We start from the raw sequence: 18,908 nt of genomic DNA, 5'->3' as shown, positions 1-18,908 counted from the left end.
TAAAGCAGATATCTGTGTTTTCAAGGCCAGCCTGGTCTACATATACTGAGCTCCAAGCCAGCCAGGGCTACAAAGTGAGACCTTGTTTCAAACAGACAACAAAAAAATCCAGAGAAAAACAAAAAGGCATTAATAGGCAGTTTTTGTTTAAAATACTATTATTTCAGAAAGTTGTAAAAATTATTTGAGAGAAGAAAGTCATGTACAGCTAGAGAAGAGCCGATATGCTGGGCAGCAGCTCTGTCACAGGAGGGCCGGGAAACATGAATATAACTATAATATTGCCCTAACCAGTTACCTTGGTGGAATTTGTAGAGGAGCAGAGGGTGAGCAGAGGTGGAGTGGTGCTGCTGGCCCTGGGGCTGTTGCTCTGATTATTAGTAAGGACTTACAAATCCTTTTTCATTACGATCAGATTTGAATCGTTACTGTTTCCATTTTGAATCCATGTAGCTTGAAATTAGTGAGTTGTATCAGTCAACTGAACTGTGGTGGAGATAAAAACTTCAGAGTCATCTAAAATCAGGAAGGACCATTAGAAGAAGTTAATAGCTGTGGCGTAATATGAAATAACTAAACGTGAAAATATTACCATCCATCCTGACTTGGTTTCAAGATAGCTTAATGTAGTGGCCAGGAGACATTTGAGGAAACAGTCTGAGGCAAAACACTTAGGAGGTCCTTGCAGTGAGAAGGGACATGTGGAAAGACCTAGCGGGGTGTTGGGCTGCTAACACAGGAGGAGGAGCCTGGGCGTGTTTCTGATCCAGTGATGAACGTAGGGTTGATGGAGGGATTGAGGAATTTTACTTCTGAGGACTCATTTTGAGGAATGGAGAGGGATAATGGGAGGTAGCTGACACTGGGGAGATAGGAAAACGGGTGCCTGGTAACAGCGAGATTGAGGTGGCTTTGTGGGAGGGGTGAGAGGTGAGAACTGCAGAGTCGCATCTACACGGGCCCAGGGTGCACACGGGAGGAGGGAGCTAGCTTGCTGTTGCCAAATTAGAAAAGCCAGTAGCCTAGCTTCTATAAGGTACCATTTTAAAATATGTAGACAGTTAATACTTTGCCACTGTGCCATAATAAACATGTTTGTGGATAAGATGGGTCCCAGTCATAAATTCTACATAGATTCAACTGTCTCCTATGGTATGACCAGAGTGTACATCTGGAAATAAAACATCCAAAATGCCATTGAAGACATGGGGAATGCTTAAAACATAGTGCTAAGTGAATAAAGACATACCAAATTGAATATAAACACTGATTATAGCCTTGTAGCAGGTAATTGTGATGAGGTGGGGCTTGGAGTCTAGCCCATCCCGTAGAATGGGATAGTTGCTTTAAAGTGGTAACAATATTTATTCATTCCTTTATTGTTATAATTTTTTATGTTGCTCTATTATTTCTTTAAAAATAGAAAAATACGGCCAGGTAAAGCAGTATAAACCAGTAACCCCAGGCTCGGGAGGCTGGTGCAAGAGGATTGCAAATTAGTGAGACTGTTTCAAAAAGTAAAATAATTTATTAATTAAATTTGAAAAGGAGCCGGGCGTGGTGGCGCATGCCTTTAATCCCAGCACTTGGGAGACAGAGGCAGATCACTGTGAGTTTGAGGCCAGCCTGGTCTAAAAATTGAGTCCAGGACAGCCAAGGCTACACAGAGAAACCCTGTCTCGTAAAAAAAACAAAACAACCAACCAAACAAAAAATAGTAATAAATTTGAAAAGTAACAGTTTTGGCCAATTTACAACTTGATAATTAAACATCTTTTCCCCCTGTAGAGTGTTTGAAGGCCTTGGGCTACATGGAGCGCGCTGCTGAGAGCTACAGTAAGGTGGTGGATCTGGCCCCGCTCCATCTGGACGCCAGGATCTCCCTCTCCACCCTGCAGCAGCAGCTCGGCAGGCCTGAGAAGGCGCTGGAAGCCCTGGAGCCCATGTATGACCCGGACACCTTAGCCCAGGACGCAAATGCTGCACAGCAGGTAGGCCACAGCGCATGGGCTGCTCCGGGTAGGTGTGTTTAGAACTTTCTCCTAGTTCTTACAGCTTCAGGGCATTTGTCTCAAGTTTACACAGCTAGAGTAGAAAGTTCTGTTAGTGTGTTAAGTTTAGTAGAATTTTTTTGTTTTGATGCACTTGTTGTATGTACTAGTTAGTGTGAGTGTGTGCATGTTTGGAGGTCAGAGACAGACCCCGGGTAGCCACATACATTTATTGATTGATTGATGCAGTCTTTCACTGAACTTGAAGCTCATCAATATGGCTGGGCAGTGAGCTTCAGGGCCCTTGTCTCTGAGCAGCACTAGGACAAGCCCCTTGCCTTACTTTTTCTCTGGGCTCTGGGAGTCTGACCTCAGGTCTTCATGCTTGCATGGCAGGCCAAGTTGAGTGGTTTTGAAAAGCTATTTCCTCTTAAGTTTTAATCACTTCTTATTAGACATAAATTTTAGCTTCTAATGTATTAATTTTAATTATTATTATAAACACACTAACTTTTTAAAAGCAAGTGTTTGTGGAGCCTGGCTTCTGAAACTGTATCCCTCACTGTCATGTTCCTATTTACTCAGGAGCTTAAGTTACTGCTTCATCGCTCTACCCTGCTGTCCTCACAAGGCAAAATGTACGGCTACCTGGACACCTTGCTCACCATGCTAGCCATGCTCTTGAAGGTGGGTGGTGACCGCGTGTTAGCCTTGCTTAATCTTAAAATGTTTGCTTGATTTAAGTAGAATATTAGCTTTGTAATTGCTCCTTTGTATTAAACTCAAATATTTTAAAATGAAAGGCAGATAAATACAGAAGACATAGAAATTAGTGGCATATGACTGGAAATTCTTTCATAGCGCTGGAGATAGACTCCAGGGCCTTGCACATGCCAGGTGAGAACTCTGCTGTTGAACTGTGTCCCAGCCATAAGATTGGACGTCCTACATGGTAACATAGTTTGATTACAGGAGAAGTGAAATAAAATCTTAAGTCTACTTATTTAGAAATGTGAGAACAGCATCTCCAGTTATTACCCTATGGACAATGGTATGTATTAAAATGGTGCATTCTGCAAAAACATTGAGCGGGTCTGACATCATCCTTGCTCTGTTTGGCAGGGAAGCAGATGCCTTCCCTCTTCCTCTCCCGCTCTGCACATCGTCGCTGATGTGAACTGATGGCGTTCCCCTCATAATGTGTCTGGTGACTGAAATTCCTTTGATAAGACAAAAATAAATCAATGCATTATCCTTGTAGGCGTTTAGGATAGAGAGACATTGTGAGAGCTCTCCACCTGGTGTGTGTACCCGCGGGTCGCCAGCTTTGCTGTGTAATCATTCACTGAGAAGGTTCTTGTCACCCTTACTCAGGTTGCCATGAATAGAGCCCAAGTGTGTTTGATATCCAGCTCCAAATCTGGAGAACGACATCTCTACCTCATCAAGGTGTCAAGAGATAAGATAGCAGACAACAATGAGCAAGACACATCAAATTACGACGCAAAAGGTAATTGTTCCACTTGCTTTGTGTAAACGTGGCTGAACTGATGAGGATTGATGAAATTATACCTGGTGATAACCTAAAATAAGTGAAAATTGTAATCCAAATCTGTCAGGTATAACCAACTCATTTAACGTTAAGAGGCATAACTGTAAACACTTTGGAAAAGGAAAATAGCCATTGGCTCTTTCTCTGAGAAAGATAACGTAAAACAATTTTGACCTTTTAAGAAGAAAATTAATTGGTAAACATTAGAGGACAGTTAAGATCATATGCCCAGTTAGATCAATTACATAGATTTTGATGTTAACTTCTTTTTTCTTTTTTGACAAATAATAGCAGTCATAGAAAATCTCTGAAAATAAATTGCTGTGACCCAGTCTAAGTCATAGGACTTTAAAAGGTGTCTGATTTGGGCAAAACAAAAACAAAACAAACAAAACCAAAATTGGGGAAGTTTGAGTGAGGTTGTTACTCATAGAGAGACCTTAGGAAAAGAGAGAGGAAATGTCAGTGTGGCAGATTGCTTCATTGTTATGTACTCCACCGAGCATTATTTCTGTGACTGTTGGCACAGGCACTGCAGCCTGAGGCAGGAGCGCCCAGCTGTGTGTGGTCTAGTGTGGGTGCCCTGCAGTGTCTTCATGGACTTGGGTCTATTCCAGCTGCTTGTCCTCTATGGCATGTAGTGTGGGCCATGTTTCCCTAAATGATTTTTCTCCCTATAAACCGCCTTTTCTTCCTCACTGTAGGCCTTTCTTAGGTTGGTAAGGTGACTGGTTTCATCTTAGTAGAGATGGGCTCAGATTAGATGCATGTGCCAGGCTTCTTCACGTGACACGCAGCTTTGTAGGCCGGGTCAACCCCAGGGCCCTGCACATGCTAAGCAGGTGCTCCACCCAGAGGTACATGTCTGTCACACGCAGCTCTGTGCGCTGACATGGCCACATAAGATGTTAGGTTGCTCTGTTCATAGCTGTGTTTGAAGAACGTATGCTGTTCCACTGGATAGCAGTTGTGTAACTTGTTAAGTCATTTCTTATATGTGGTGTGTGAACAGTAATGTGGAGCAAGCTTGTTGATAATATAGGTGTACCCATGTTCTGATTGTTCACATAGATCACCAGAAAAGTAATTGGTGGCGCAGACAATAGGAATCGCTTCGCTTTTCTTTCCTTCTCCCTTCGCCTCTCTCCCTCCCTTTTATTTCGGTGTCAGGGGCTGAGCTGAGGGGCTTACACATGCAAGACAGCACTCTGCTCCTGAGGTACACTCACCAGCCCAAGTCGTTTGTGCCCCCCTCCCTCGCTTCTTCCCTCCCCCTTTTTTTTCTTTTCCTGTCCACCGTCTCTCTTTCTTGCTCTCCCCCCACCCACCCACCTCTAAATTGCTTTGGCTTGTCTTGAACTTGCTCTGCAGTCCAGACTGGCCTTAAACTCTCAGCACCTCCCACTCCATTATCCTCAGTACTGAGATTAACAGGTTTGCACTGTCATGTCCAGCTTGCTATTTTTAATGTAACTTTTTGAAGGCAGCTTCTTATGGAGAAATAGAAAGGATGTTAAAGGAAAAGTGAAATTTTAAGGCACAGAAAAGAAAATTGAGATTAGAAAAAGACCAAGAAACCCCACATCTGTACAGTGTGGAACTGAAGTCACTCTCTAAACCTTGAAAAGCTGTGTGCATGTAGAGGTCCATGTGCTCGCCCACACTCGCTCCACCTGAGCAGCGTGTATCTGAGCCAAGACTGACTGGGGAAGTGGGGTCCCTTTGACTTTGTACTGACAAGGCAGAGTGACAGTTAACTTGAATGTAGGTACTTGGAGTCGGAGGGGCCGGACACAGGCCTGCAGGAGTCCTTACAAGCAGCTGCTCTCTTCTCATGCTTGTCATGCTCGCAACAAGAACTCAGGAAAGAGGGTCTGAAGCTATCTGCAGACGGCGTCCTGACTGGCTCTCACTTGTCTCCTTTTAGCAATATTTGCTGTGCTCACAAGTGTCTTGACTAAAGATGACTGGTGGAGCCTTCTCTTGAAGGCCATATACACCTTGAGTGATTTGTCCCGATTCCAGGAGGCTGAGTTGCTTGTGGATTCTTCCCTGGAATATTATTCATTTTATGACGACAGACAGAAGCGCAAAGAACTGGAATACTTTGGTCTGTCTGCTACAATTCTGGACAAAAACTTCAGGAAGGCATATGACTATATCAGGTGACTTTCCAGTCATAAATCGTATTTCAGAAATATGTGTATGTGTGTGCGCACCAGTGCATGTATGTATACCGGTGTGCAGGAGCCAATGGAGGTAAGAGGAGGGCATCAGATCTTCTGGAACTGGACTTACAGGGGTCTGTGTAAGCCACCGTGTCGGTGCTGGGAACTGGATCTTCTGCAAAAGTAGGTGGTGGCGCTCTTAAGCACCGAGCCATCGCTTCAGCCCCTCCAGCCCTATTGTAATTGTGTTCTTCGTCAGCATGTGTGCACTTACCACCGTCAATAGTTAATAAGTCATTTTGTTCTTAGTGCTCTGGTGCCTTACTGGTGCAGTGCACTGGTGATTCTTAGGTGAACTCTAGAACTGGATTTCTCAGGTTCAGGTCCCCACTCTGACACTTCCTGGTTATTTGGCATCAGCATAGTTACTTAACCTCTCTATCTTCAGTTTCCCATTTGTAAAGGATGTCATGCTTTTACCATTAGGGCAAATGACATTATCATACATACTGCCATTTAACAGTGCCTGGCACACCGTATTAGTCATTCATGCTTATGGTTCTGTAGCCTTCGTAAGCTGGAAGACAGCTGAAACAGCCATTTGATGTTGTTTTTAGTAAGGGGTATTTGTTTTTTCAGAATCAAGAGCAAGATAAAGATAACTTAAAGCAGCATGTTGGCGGGGGTGGGGGGGGGAGTTGTCTTTGGCTATATAAGAGGCTTAGCTTTTCCCTGTTGGGGACAGCACTAAAGAGTGCCATTCTTACAAGTCAGGAGGCTTACTTTGTCTCCCTCTCACATACTTTCTGTGATTTTAGGGTGATGGTAATGGAAAATGTCAATAAGCCCCAGCTGTGGAATATTTTCAACCAAGTTACCATGCACTCCCAAGACGTAAGACATCATCGCTTCTGTCTCCGTCTGATGCTAAAAAACCCAGACAATCATGCTCTGTGCGTTTTAAATGGACACAATGCATTTGTGTCTGGCAGTTTCAAGCATGCACTTGGTAAGTGTGCTAGCACCTGACTATTGCTGTCACGGTCAGGGCCTGCCTTCTGCTGTGGAGCAGAGCTGCCTGGGTTTCAGTCTCTTTCTCTACTTTATCTCTTCAGCAAAGATATAAGGACTTATCGCCCAGACTATTTTGAACATTAAGTGAGTTAATATGAAGAAGTATTTTAAACCAAGTCTGCTTTAAGTAGTTGTAAGCAGTAATAATGGTAAGAGTGTTTTGTTAGGAGGTCTTAGAGGTCAAGCAAGTTTAAGGTTAACAGTTTATTCCTGCTTAGAGTCATCAAATGGCAACTGCATGCACACATGGACACCCTCATACAGCACACACATATTCTCCAGTCACTTAGAACACAGATTTAAGGTCATAAAATAAATTATGGCCATACATAATACATCTGTCTGCTTTTTACTCTTTATCATCAGGATACATTTAGGATACTTCTAATACTTCTAATACTTCTAATACTATTGTTGTACCTTGCTGTAAAGTTTAATATGTAGGTGGTTGATATTTAAGATACTAGGGTCCTTATATATTAAAAGCAATGATGTTTGGTTTTAGAACACACTTGAGTGATGAGAGAAGGAATGCTGTTCTTACCACATGGTCTGGCCTTGCTTACTTTCCAGGACAGTATGTCCAAGCCTTCCGTACCTATCCCAGCGAGCCTCTCTACAACCTCTGCATAGGCCTGACCTTTATTCACATGGCGTCTCAGAAGTATGTGTTGAAGAGACATGCTCTGACTGTGCAGGTAATTCATTCCATTCTCCCAACTTTGTTTTCATGGAAATGAGTAATATGTAATGTCTTTTTAAAAACCCGATTTTAAAAGCAAGGCCTGCTTGATAAACAAGAATACTAAACACTTACTCCTGTGTCGCAGACTCATGGGACTAGCATATTGTTATACCAAAGAGTAAGGCTGATTTACAGCAGTGCAGCAGGCATATACAGTCAGATCATAGCTGGAAAAGACGTAGGTAGAATCTACAGGATTTTGAATTAGGTCCGTCTATACTCTGGAGCTCCAGCTATCTTAGGTCCTGAAGAGTCATTTAGTTGTATGTGCCTGCCTACCTATAGGTGCATCTACACACACTGGTGTGCATGTGTAGAGGCCAGAGACTGACTCACATATCTTTCTGACTTGTTCTGCCCCTTAATAGGTCAAGGCATGCTCTCTCCCTTGAATCCAGAGCTCTGATTCAGCTGGTCTAGCTAGCCAGGGGGCGCCACATCCTTAGCGCTGGGATTACACGCAGCCTGCTGTGAGCTGCAGGCGTTGCTGCGTGTGCTGGCCATCTGAACCAGTCCTCGCGCTTGTGCAGCACGTGCATTACCTGCTGAGCCGTCTCTCCAGCCCGACTTCAATGCAAAATCTGTAATAAGGGGTGGAGAGGTGGCTCAGTGGCTCACCACCATCGCTCATTCTGGCAGCCATCCCAATTTATTTTCCTGATTTCTGTAGTTACCTACAGGCTACGTACTCATCTCAAAATACGGAGCCAGGAGCCTCTAATAAGAGAGAGCACGTCTGGGTTACCTCAGTATGATTTTTTTCCTACTTCCATACTTTGACCTGCAAATTTCAGGGTTTTGGTTTCCTTTACAGCAGAGTAGTATTCTATAGTGTATATTACACCTTTCATTATCCATTTATCAGTTACAGGACATTTAGGATGTTTCCATTTCCTAGCTTTTGTGAAAAGAGCAGCAATAAAGTTGGCTGAGCACATATCTGTGAAGCAGGATGTGCCCTGAGTGTACGCTAAGGAGTGCTGTGGCCGGGTGTAGGCTAAGGAGTGCTGTAGCCGGGTGTAGGCTAAGGAGTGCTGTGGCTGGGTGTAGGCTAAGGAGTGCTGTAGCTGGGTGTAGGCTAAGGAGTGCTGTAGCTGGGTGTAGGCTAAGGAGTGCTGTGGCTGGGTGTAGGCTAAGGAGTGCTGTAGCCGGGTGTAGGCTAAGGAGTGCTGTAGCCGGGTGTAGGCTAAGGAGTGCTGTAGCCGGGTGTAGGCTAAGGAGTGCTGTAGCCGGGTGTAGGCTAAGGAGTGCTGTGGCTGGGTGTAGGCTAAGGAGTGCTGTAGCTGGGTGTAGGCTAAGGAGTGCTGTAGCTGGGTGTGCGCTAAGGAGTGCTGTAGCTGGGTTGCACAGTAGATTTATTTTTAGGTTCAAAATTCTTCATATTACTGCACCAGCCAGTGATCCCACCAATAGTGAAGAAGGGTTCTCTTTTCCTGTATCCCCTAATTTTTTTGCCAGTTGTTCCATTCCATTTTGACTGGAATAAGATGAAATCTCAACTTTTTTTTCATTTGCATTTCCATAATTTCTAGGAATGATGAACATTTTTGAGATATTACTTGGACTTTTTTTTCTTTGTTCTCTTGAGACTTCTCTGTTCAAGTCCTAGGCCCATTTTTTGAATGGGTAATGTTTTTTGAGTTCTTTGTATATTCTGGATGTTAACCCTCTGTCAGGTGTGCAGCTGAATTAATCGTTTCTCTAGCTGTGAAGAAGCCTTTTAGTTTATGAAAGAGCCACTTGTGAATTGTTGTCCTTAATTATTGTGCAGCTAGAGTCTATTCAGGAAGGCCATTGTTTCACCTGTATCGTGTAGGGACCGCCTACATTCTCTTCTAGAAGTTTCAGTGTTTCGGTGTCAGGGTTTGTTTGTTTGCTTTGTTTTGTTTTAGATTATATGAGATTTATTAAATGAGCGTGGGGAGAGAAGGAAAGGGGGAAGGGTACCCAGAGACAGACAGAGACAGAGGAAGAAAGAGGGGAGAAAGAGCCAGGTGTAGGTTTTGATCCATTTAGAGTTAGTGTTTGTGCAAGAACATTAGTTCCATGAATATGTCTAACTCTGCCAGGGAGAGCAAGTGAGCAAGATCTTTGCTCTTAGTTCTGGTGAATTCCTTTTTATATAACTGTGTTTGTTTCTCTTAGTTTATCTCTTAACCTGGCCATCACAAAAATATCTGAGATGCTTTTATATTTGTTTATGAAGCTTTACAGCACAATCTTGAGCAATTTAAGTCTGTTCTTAACTCTCTGTTATCCTGATTCTATCTTTGCCAAAATCCCCAAGTTACTTGTTTTATTAGCTCTTTCTTTGCTCTAGCAGAATCTTCTTCCTCTCTCCTACACCCCTGCCTGTAGCCAATCCCCTGTTGAATCTCCTACTTCCTCCTCTAACTCCTCCTCCCCTACCTGGCAGGAAGTCCAGCCCTATTCTCTCCCCTGCTCAGCGATTGGCTGTAAGTGCTTTATTGGCATACAAGGGGATGATTGGGAGCAGACAGGAGATTCTCAGAATAAGGCTTGCAACCAGATAAGTGGATACAGAAATCAGCATTTGAATTACACAGTAACCTTATGCCAACATAGTTCTTATAATTCAAAACTGTTTTTAAAAAAGCTTATTCTAATATGAATATAAACTCAGCCAGATGTGTATGTACTACGCAGGGTAGTAGGACGATGTTCAAGGCTGGATTGGTCTATATAGTGAACTCATAAACCCTTAAGAAGTTTACAGAGAGATTACACAATCTTGTCAGTGTGTTCAGGGCATTCAGTGTTTATGATTTAGTTTGGTGTAGCCATACTTACAAGGTGCATGGCCTTCCTGTTCAGTGTGCTGCACTCAGTGGTGGGTAGCGTTCCCGAATGAGCACTCTCAGCCATTTTTTTCTTTTTTCGTAGGGCTTTTCCTTTCTTAATCGATACCTCAGCATACGTGGCCCTTGCCAGGAATCTTTCTATAATTTGGGCCGTGGTCTGCATCAACTCGGACTGACTCACCTTGCGATCCACTATTACCAGAAGGCTCTGGCTCTCCCTCCACTCATAGCCGAGGTAACAGCTTGGGACACTTACATGTCATTTCCTTTTTTCTATAGATAAGTACACTCTGCTGTGCACTGGGGTCTAGACAGTGAAGTGAACCAGCGCGTGTATAGTAATGTCTATGTGTGGGGTCTGGTGTAGTGATACATGTCCATAGTCTCATGGGAAACCAAGCAGGACCTCAAGCTGAAGGCTGTCTCAGGCTACAGAGATCCTGTCTCAATTTTTTTCCTGTAATATATTTATATAATTAGATTCAACAACAGGAAAATCTTTGACATCTTGGCCTTATGATCTGACCAACCATTTGAACTTGTGTACATGTATTTATGACCTTTGACCTTCTTTTAGTTATGCAAAGGGAAAGAACTCCTGTGCATTCCAGACAGGAACTGGCAGTTTAAAGCCTGAATATTGATTGATGTACACTATTCATTCCTAAATTCAACAATAACATCATCAAAAACAACAAAACCTTTGTATGTATGGGGAGGGTGTTCAGGTGATTGCCACTGTAGTACACCACGGCACATGATGTTTGGGTGTTGGTCCTTGCCCTTCACCTTGCTAGAGACAGGGGTTCTCATCGCTGCTGCACGACCTTCTGGGGCTCTTCTCACCCCTGGCGTCACAGACGGGCTGTTCCATCCAGCTTTTACATGGGTCCCGGAGGTCTGAACTCACGTCTTCATGTTTGCCCAGCAAGCACTGTGCCTGTCCAGCCATCGTCCCTGCCTCCTCATACAGACCGAGCCTGAAGTTAATTTGGTTTCCAAGGGTTAATTGGCACTTTAATTCCTCAAGCCAACTATGGGCAGCAGTGAAAGTGACGAGTATCACAACAAGGGAACCTGTCAAGTTTTCAGAGCTCCTAAAGAACCGTTGACAAGCACTCAGTGGAGGCCTGCTACTGCTGGAGAGACTTTTCTATAACTTGTTGGTTAGATGTTTGATGAAACGCTGATTATAATAATTATCTGAATCAGCACAGGTCCAAGGTATAGTGTTTTTAGTGTTATATGAATTTAAGTCATTTTGGAAAGTTATAGAAGTTTGTTATATAATATTGACATGATTGACAGTTGAAATTAAATATTCATTTGTTTTTCCTCCCAGGGCATAGATGTTGACCAGTTAGACTTACGAAGAGATATTGCCTACAACATGTCTCTCATTTATCAGAGCAGCGGGAACACTGCGATGGCTCAAAAGCTTTTGTATACCTACTGTGTCATATAAGCAGCGTAACTGAGGGCACTGTATGGACCAGTATCTTCTGCTGAGAGCTTGTTACTCTTGGTGATAAAAAGGCAGTCATCACTGCTTGCTACCATTACAGCCGCAGCTTTGATGCAGCAGGTGTATCTCAGCCAAGGCTGCCTGCCTGCTTCATGTGCACAGGCGGAGATTCAAGCCACAGCCCTTGGAAAACCTAAACACTGCTTTTATCTCTGGAATATATGCAAAGTTACCATTTCTATGAGAATGTACATATTACTCTGTTGTTTTTCTTTAGCTTTCTACAATAAAATTATTCCTAACACTGAAATGGACAGTATTAGCTTCTAAGTCAGTTGGAACGAAACCTAACTGCTTTTCCACTTAATAATATTGAGGGGTGCTGCTACTATTGAAGACAGGGAGATGTGGTTTGTCCTTAAGGCACTGCAGAGCACACTGCTGAGATAGTCACCACTGAGTCCAAGTATTCATGTACTTATTTTCTTGTGCTATATATTGAACCCTTGCTAAACAAGTGCTCTACCATAGAGCTACATCCTCAGCCTGCACAGTTCTTAAATCCAAAGTATGAACATGTACTGCTTTGAGAGGAAATATGGTACCATTTCTCAGAGCTATTACTGTCCTGTAAGGCAGTGTTCAAATACACAGCAACTGAGGCTGGGCCGTGATGGTGCTGTACTCACTCAGAGTCAGCACTAAATAACAAAATTGTTTAAGATGGCTGTATGGTGGGAAGACAAGTGATTGATGCATTTCACTTTCATCTGTCAGTGTTTCACTCTTGGGGTGTAAGCCTTGGAGCCAGGCTTATTCAGAGCACAGAGCTTCAAGGCAAAACCATCGATACACTTGGCTTCCCAGCAGAGAAAAGGGACGGCCATGCTCAGCACTGTCATGCCGGAGCACTAAAGACTGGGGGAGTCAGATAGATAAAGTGTTGATAAAGTTTAAAGATATTTTACTTAATTACGTGTTCTTGAATATTAGATAAAAAACATTTGCTATATGTACTGTTTGTTTAATAAGAGTTTAGTTTGTTTATTTGTTTTTGAGACAGGGATTCTCTGTGTAACAGAGGCCTGGTTGTCCTGGACTCACTTTGTAACCTAGGCTGGGCTTGAACTCGCAGATAACATCCTGCCTCTGCCTCCCGAGTGCTGGGATTACAGCTACCATGCCTGGCCCAATCAGAGTTTTTTCAGTTAAATAAAGGCTATAATATATGATTGATTCTAAGACCAATTGAGTTGTTAAAGAAAACAAATGTGAGACTGAAGATCAAATATACAGCTTTTCAGTTAAAAAGCAGAATTTGTAAGTAGTTAGTAAATGCATCTTGTATTCTGTATGTGTTTATATAAAAATAAATCCTATTTTTATAATTGAGACTTCACTGTTTAGAACATGTCATTCCATGCCATTGAGCAATGATGGCAGCGCCAGCTAGCTGTGGCTGCTAATGCAGGCCTTGGAATGCTGCGCATCCTGTATGTAGTTTCTCTCACACACTACACTCCCTGTGAGCTGGAGGACAGACGGATCGGGACTTTGTCAGTAGTTACTTCAGTCAGCATCTAACAAAACTCTACACGTTACTGGGTAAGCTAGGGCTGTATTTCTGTAGATGGCGCCTACCTAGTGCACATGGAGTTCACAGCCAAACGTGGGCACAATCTCTAATTCCAGCACTTGGAGGTAGAATTGTTCAGGGTCATTCTTGGCCATAACACAGTTCAGAGCCAGCTTAGGTTACGAGAAACCCTATGTCAAATGAAATAAAGTAGTTATTGGTAAGAACACAAATAATTAATCTTTTACTATTTGCCTGTTTTGTTAGCTACATAGACGAGCCTGATTTCTCATATCTGCTAAACAATATTGGTAGAAGCATGTCACCTTTAAGGGAAAAAAATCTGTAATGTGTGCTTATTTAACATTTAAAATCAGCACTCAGGGAGGCAGAGGCAAGTGGATCTCTGAGTTCAAGGCTAGCCTGGTCTACAAAGAGTCCAGGAAAGCCAAGGCTATACAGAGAAACCCTGCCTCAAACAAGAAAAGCAAAGAGAAGCTAAAATCACAGCTAGGGCCAGGGAGATGCCTCAATGAACATGCTTGCCATAAGTACATAACCACACTACTCTGATGGTGGTGCCCATCCTATGGTGATGAGGAAGGCGGAAATGGGAGCCTGTGGGCCAGAGAACAACCAGAGACCCTGCCTCAGCAAGGTGGAAGATGAGAACTAATTCCCTAAAGTTGTCTCTGACCTCCATGTGTGCTGTGGCACATGCGTGCCTGCAAACACACATGCGCACACACGCACACAGAAATACATCATGTTAGAACACTTTGAAAAGAGCTACAGTTCTTCCGATGCTAAGTTCTCTTAAGATAGATGTATGGCTTCTGCTTTTGAAGATGACAGGCCTTGCTAGTTATTGTCACCCTCTCCACAGAGGTTACACACCCTGGCCAAGAGCCATCACCCCTGCCCACAGATTCCTTTATAGGTAGCAAAATCTTCATGGGACATCCCTTTTGGGATATGTGTTGAATTATAAGTGAGTATATACCATGTGAGTCTTTCTGAGTCTGGGTTAACTCACTCAGTATGATCATTTCTAGTTCCATCCGTTTGCCCGCAAATTTCAGAATTTCCTTGTTTTTAAAGCTGAGTACTATTCCATAGTGTAAGTGTACCACAGTTTCTTTATCCATTCTTCGACTGAGGGACATCTAGGTTGTTTCCAGGTTCTGGCTATTATGAATAAGGCTGCTATGAGCATGGCTTAGCATATGTCCTTGGTGTGGTGGAGTATTTTCTGGGTATATTCCAAGGAGTGGAATAGCTGGGTCTTGAGGAAGCCTTAGTCCCAGTTTTCTGAGAAAGCACCAGATTGACTTCCAAAGTGGTCGTACCAGGAGAGTGGGATAGATGTGGCGACCTCCTATTGGGACTTTAGGTGAGAAAAGTATGGGAGAATAGGGAAATAGAAGGACCCAGAAGGTCCTAGAAACCTACAAGAAGAACATCATGATGGGTGGATCTGGCCCAGGGGTTCCGCTCAAACTACTGCACCAACCAAGGACAATACATGCAGTAAACATTGAACCCCTACTCAGATCTAGCCAAGGGACAGGACATTCTCCACAGTTGTGTGGAGAGCGAGGACTGACTCTGACATGAACTCTGGTGCCTCATATTTGACCATTTCGCTGTGGTGGGGAGGCCTGGTGGCACCCAGAGAAAGAATAGGCAGGCTACCAAGATGAGACTTGATAGGCTGTGACCACATGGTAGGGGAGGAGGTCCCCTTCTGTCACAGACCTAGGGGAGGGCTTATAGGGTGTAAGAGGGAGGGAGGGAGGAGTGGGAGGAGACAAGCAAGGGACTAACAATTGAGATGTAATCTGAATAAATTAATAAAAAATAAAATTTAAAGGTAGCAAAATTAGGAGTTTACACTCTTTCCCCCATTCCCCTCCTTTCTTCCTCTTTTCATGTCCCACCCCAGCTCTCTCTGCTTTCTTGTCATCATTTCTGCTGAGATTCTTTCTGCTATATGGAGTCTTGCTCTTACCTGGCCAAACAAGAATTTCCTTTTTCCTTCCTTGGCTGTGAGCTGAAACTGCAGAGGTATGTGGCCAGCCAGCATTGCTGTTGAGAAAGGAGACAGGCTTACACATCACACCACAAAATGGGAATATGCCTGAGTTACTGCAGACGGTGGCTTAATTTTTTTCTATGCAGTCCACCTTTTCACATAATCCTGCTCTTACCTCTTCACAAGGAGAAGTGTGTAACAGCCAGACACGTGAGACTGTACTGTGATGGGGTGTGCAGGGAGGCTCGGCTATGGCAGGAGAGTGCCTCAAGGCCCTGGGTTACTAGCCTTCTGTTACTGAAGCAGACAGCTGAGGCAATCTACTTAACATGAAAAGTGGATTATTAGGGCCCACAGTTCTGGAGGGTTTGGCCCCAGGTCACCCGAATTTCGTTTCTGGAGCCAAAGATGGAAAAATAAAATGCTTACGTGTAGGCGTGTTTCTTTACGCTACTTTATTTGGGTTCTTATAGCTATACTTCCCTTCCAACCCTTACTCCACGCTAATCCCTTTCAAACAGCCAACACTAGGTAGGAGAGAAAGGGGAAAGGATGCTGAGTTCCTAGACTACTTCCTGGTGATGAAGGGCATTGAGCTCCTTGGGGAAGTCCACTCTTCATCTCATCAGTGTACTTCCCACTTCTTGTCTCTCTCTCTCTCTCTCTCTCTCTCTCTCTCTCTCTCTCTCTCTCTCTCTCTCTTTTTCTTGACCACTTGACAAACCAGGAGCAGGAGCAGGACCCAGCAGTAGGAACAGCCATGCCTGGTCTTTTTAGACCCTCTCTAGAGTCGCCAGAACCAAACTCTTCGGCTGGCAGAATCACACACCTGCCATATCCCACACCTAGGATTAAAACAAAAACCTGTTTACATAGCATACCTGGGTTTTTAAGACACCAAATTTTCACTACACTCAAGCATAATACTCAAGCCAAACAAAGTAGAAGAGCTTGAAGACGAAGGAGTGAACGCCCATGATAGGAGAGCATAGCGTAAGGAAAAACTAGAAACTGAGAGGAGCTGCACACCACAGTCCACAGGCTGGTTCCTTTGTTATGAAACTGCAAATAACAATCTAGGGGGGCGGGTAGTATAGAGGGGGGATCAGTGAACTGAAGCTTTGAGGTGGGTGGGTTCTGTAAGCTGCTTGAGGCTATGTCCCACCATGATTCCAGCCAGTGGAGGAGGACGTGGAGATGCAGTCCTTCATGGGAGTAGGATGACTGGGACTTGCACTCCTTCATAGTGTCACAATCCCTCTAGTGGAGTCCGTGTAACAAACATTTCACAACCCGAGGTGACGACCCCTGGCCAGGGAGAGCCTCCTGAAATGAGTCTGATGTTCCTGCTAGGAATAACTGATGGCAGTTTTCTTTCTTCTCATTGTGTTGTCATTCTGTCTCTATTCTTTCTCCTAACTTTACTCCCATACCAGAACTTTTCAAACATGACTACATTTCCATGAAAAGCCCTAACATGGGACTGCAGCCAGGGACCATTCAGGCCCGGAGTTTACCAACAAGTTCTGCTCCACTTATTAAAAGAAACGTGGTTAAGAATTAATCACTAGTTAATAATCTGTATTATGACTTACCAAAAAATTAAGTGTTTCAGAAAGCTCCAGATAATGGCGCTCAAATATTAGAAAAGAGAACTAGGAAAAAACTGTCTTGGCACACAGGTGTTAGGCATAAGTTCCATTAATGATACAACATTGACCCTTGACAAAGAGACCATATGTGTACTGATACCAAACCAATAACTTAAGAATGATTGTGGATGAATGTCTTGAGTGGATGTAACAACTGTCAATAAAGTGCTGTTTAGCCAATAAGCTTGGCAGAAGGACAGGAACTGGAAGGCAGGCGGGACTTCCTGGAGAGGGGGCAGAGCCAGGATTGAGAGTTCAGAAAAGGAGAGGGGAAGAAGGTTTTACAATTAAAGAGAATGGGGCGGGGAGAGAAATGGTCCAAGGATCATAGTGGCAAGTGCTTGGGATATATGCATGTTATGAGGTTTAGAGTAGTTTATGTTAGTTTACAAGTAGATTAGAATCAGTTTGGATTCTGTGCAGTGTAGTGCTGGCAGCTTTAAAGTACATTTCAGTTTCCCTGTGATAGTTATTGACTCCGTAGGCCTAATGGATACAAATTACTGTCACAAATGATGACTTTACTTTGCATTCTGTACCCTATATTGTTTTATTTCAAGTTGGTAATTCAAAAAATGACAACACTATCGCTTTGTGTTCTGTACTTTGTACTATGTATGCCTGATTGCTTCACTGACTTCCTTGATTCTACCCCATGAGAAATGTAGCCACAAAACACTCCCTGTTTCAAAAAATGTGATTCAAAAGACTCTTGCCTGCAAAATACACTCAGATTCAAACTCCCTGTTTGACTCTGTTTGTCACTTGCTGAATTTTTGCCTAGTGATGCTTCGAGAACTCCTATTCCCAAGGACCTATACCCAACTGAGATGGTCTGTGGCATCATAGGAGTGGGACCTGGAGATGCAGCCCTTCATAGGAGGAGGACCACCTGGAGATGCTGTCCATCGTAGAAGGAGGCACAATAAATTTGAGAAAGCTTGATTTGGTATGAGGTTGATCTGAAAAAAATATGCTGACTTGAGACAGGAACCTCTCACTCAGTGGCCAAGCTGGAACAAGGCGGATGGCACGGTGAGGACTCTCTGTCCTGGTCCTGTTCAGTCATTGGCTGGGATGCCGATGACGACAGCTTATCTCTGGATGTGAAAATACTGTAAGCACACCACAAGACGAGTCTTATAAGAAGGAATGAATTCAGAGAACACAAGGCTTACAGGTTAGACATTTAAATGCCAGAGTTCATTCAGTGAGGAAATAGGGAGAACAATTTAAAAAGACAAAATAGAAAAGGGCTGAAAATTTCAGAGAATTTAACAGTCTAAAAATGTCATTTCTTATGACATTATGCCAGTTAGTTACTATATCTTGTTTCATTTATAATTTATATTTCATTATAAATAATTACAGGAGAAGCATACTCTTGTAAGGATTTTCTTATGTGCATTGAACTTGACATTTCTCATCACCACTGGCTATCCTGGACCCTTTCTGCATGTTTCTTACTATCTAGTTTACTGTCTTGGTAACAAGCACTAAACCCCCAAACCTACCATCTGACAAATATCACAATATGCACACACACACACACACACATGTATGCATGCACACACACACACACACACACACACACACACACACACACCTAATCATGACCCTGAAGATCAAATCTCACATTTATCCTGACTGCAGACTTAATGTAAACAAGATGACATTAAGCATTTTAGAGATGACAGTAAGCCGTTTGTGTCCAGCGAATGGAGTTGAGAAAAGAAGAAAGGAAAACCAATGGGCACACACCCCTGGCACTATGGCTGCAGTGTCTATGAAAAGGGCTTCACTAAGAAGATACCATAGCTGCGACTGT

The 18,908-nt window shown here is 43.4% G+C and overlaps 1 protein-coding gene and 1 long non-coding RNA gene across 3 annotated transcripts in view; one reads left to right on the top strand and one right to left on the bottom strand.

The window, feature by feature from the left end:
* GTF3C3 (general transcription factor IIIC subunit 3) overlaps nt 1-12,127 on the top strand; it is a 35,896-nt gene extending 23,769 nt beyond the window's left edge. The window contains exons 11-18 of the mRNA XM_084779118.1: nt 1,789-1,991; nt 2,577-2,678; nt 3,366-3,501; nt 5,471-5,708; nt 6,530-6,720; nt 7,359-7,483; nt 10,435-10,587; nt 11,695-12,127. Coding sequence (XP_084635244.1) covers nt 1,789-1,991; nt 2,577-2,678; nt 3,366-3,501; nt 5,471-5,708; nt 6,530-6,720; nt 7,359-7,483; nt 10,435-10,587; nt 11,695-11,817 — 1,271 coding nt within the window. The 3' untranslated portion in view covers nt 11,818-12,127. The remainder of the gene's footprint in view (nt 1-1,788; nt 1,992-2,576; nt 2,679-3,365; nt 3,502-5,470; nt 5,709-6,529; nt 6,721-7,358; nt 7,484-10,434; nt 10,588-11,694) is intronic.
* On the bottom strand, nt 439-18,659 carry LOC311595972. Of its 2 annotated transcripts, XR_014778635.1 has the most exons (3): nt 15,405-18,649; nt 13,459-13,584; nt 439-516 (listed from the first exon to the last, which is right to left on the bottom strand). It is a non-coding gene; the product is annotated as an uncharacterized lncRNA (long non-coding RNA). The 2 variants fall into 2 exon arrangements; XR_014778634.1 differs by lacking the exon at nt 439-516 and having other exon boundaries at nt 12,126-13,584; nt 15,405-18,659.
* Nucleotides 18,660-18,908: the final 249 nt, after the last annotated feature.

The sequence above is a fragment of the Acomys minous genome, assembly GCF_964271855.1.
Source record: "Acomys minous genome assembly, chromosome: 4".
In the NCBI taxonomy this organism is placed as follows: domain Eukaryota; kingdom Metazoa; phylum Chordata; class Mammalia; order Rodentia; family Muridae; genus Acomys; species Acomys minous.
The sequence above is the reverse complement of the archived record's forward strand: the minus strand, read 5'-3'. Positions and strand labels throughout refer to the sequence as shown.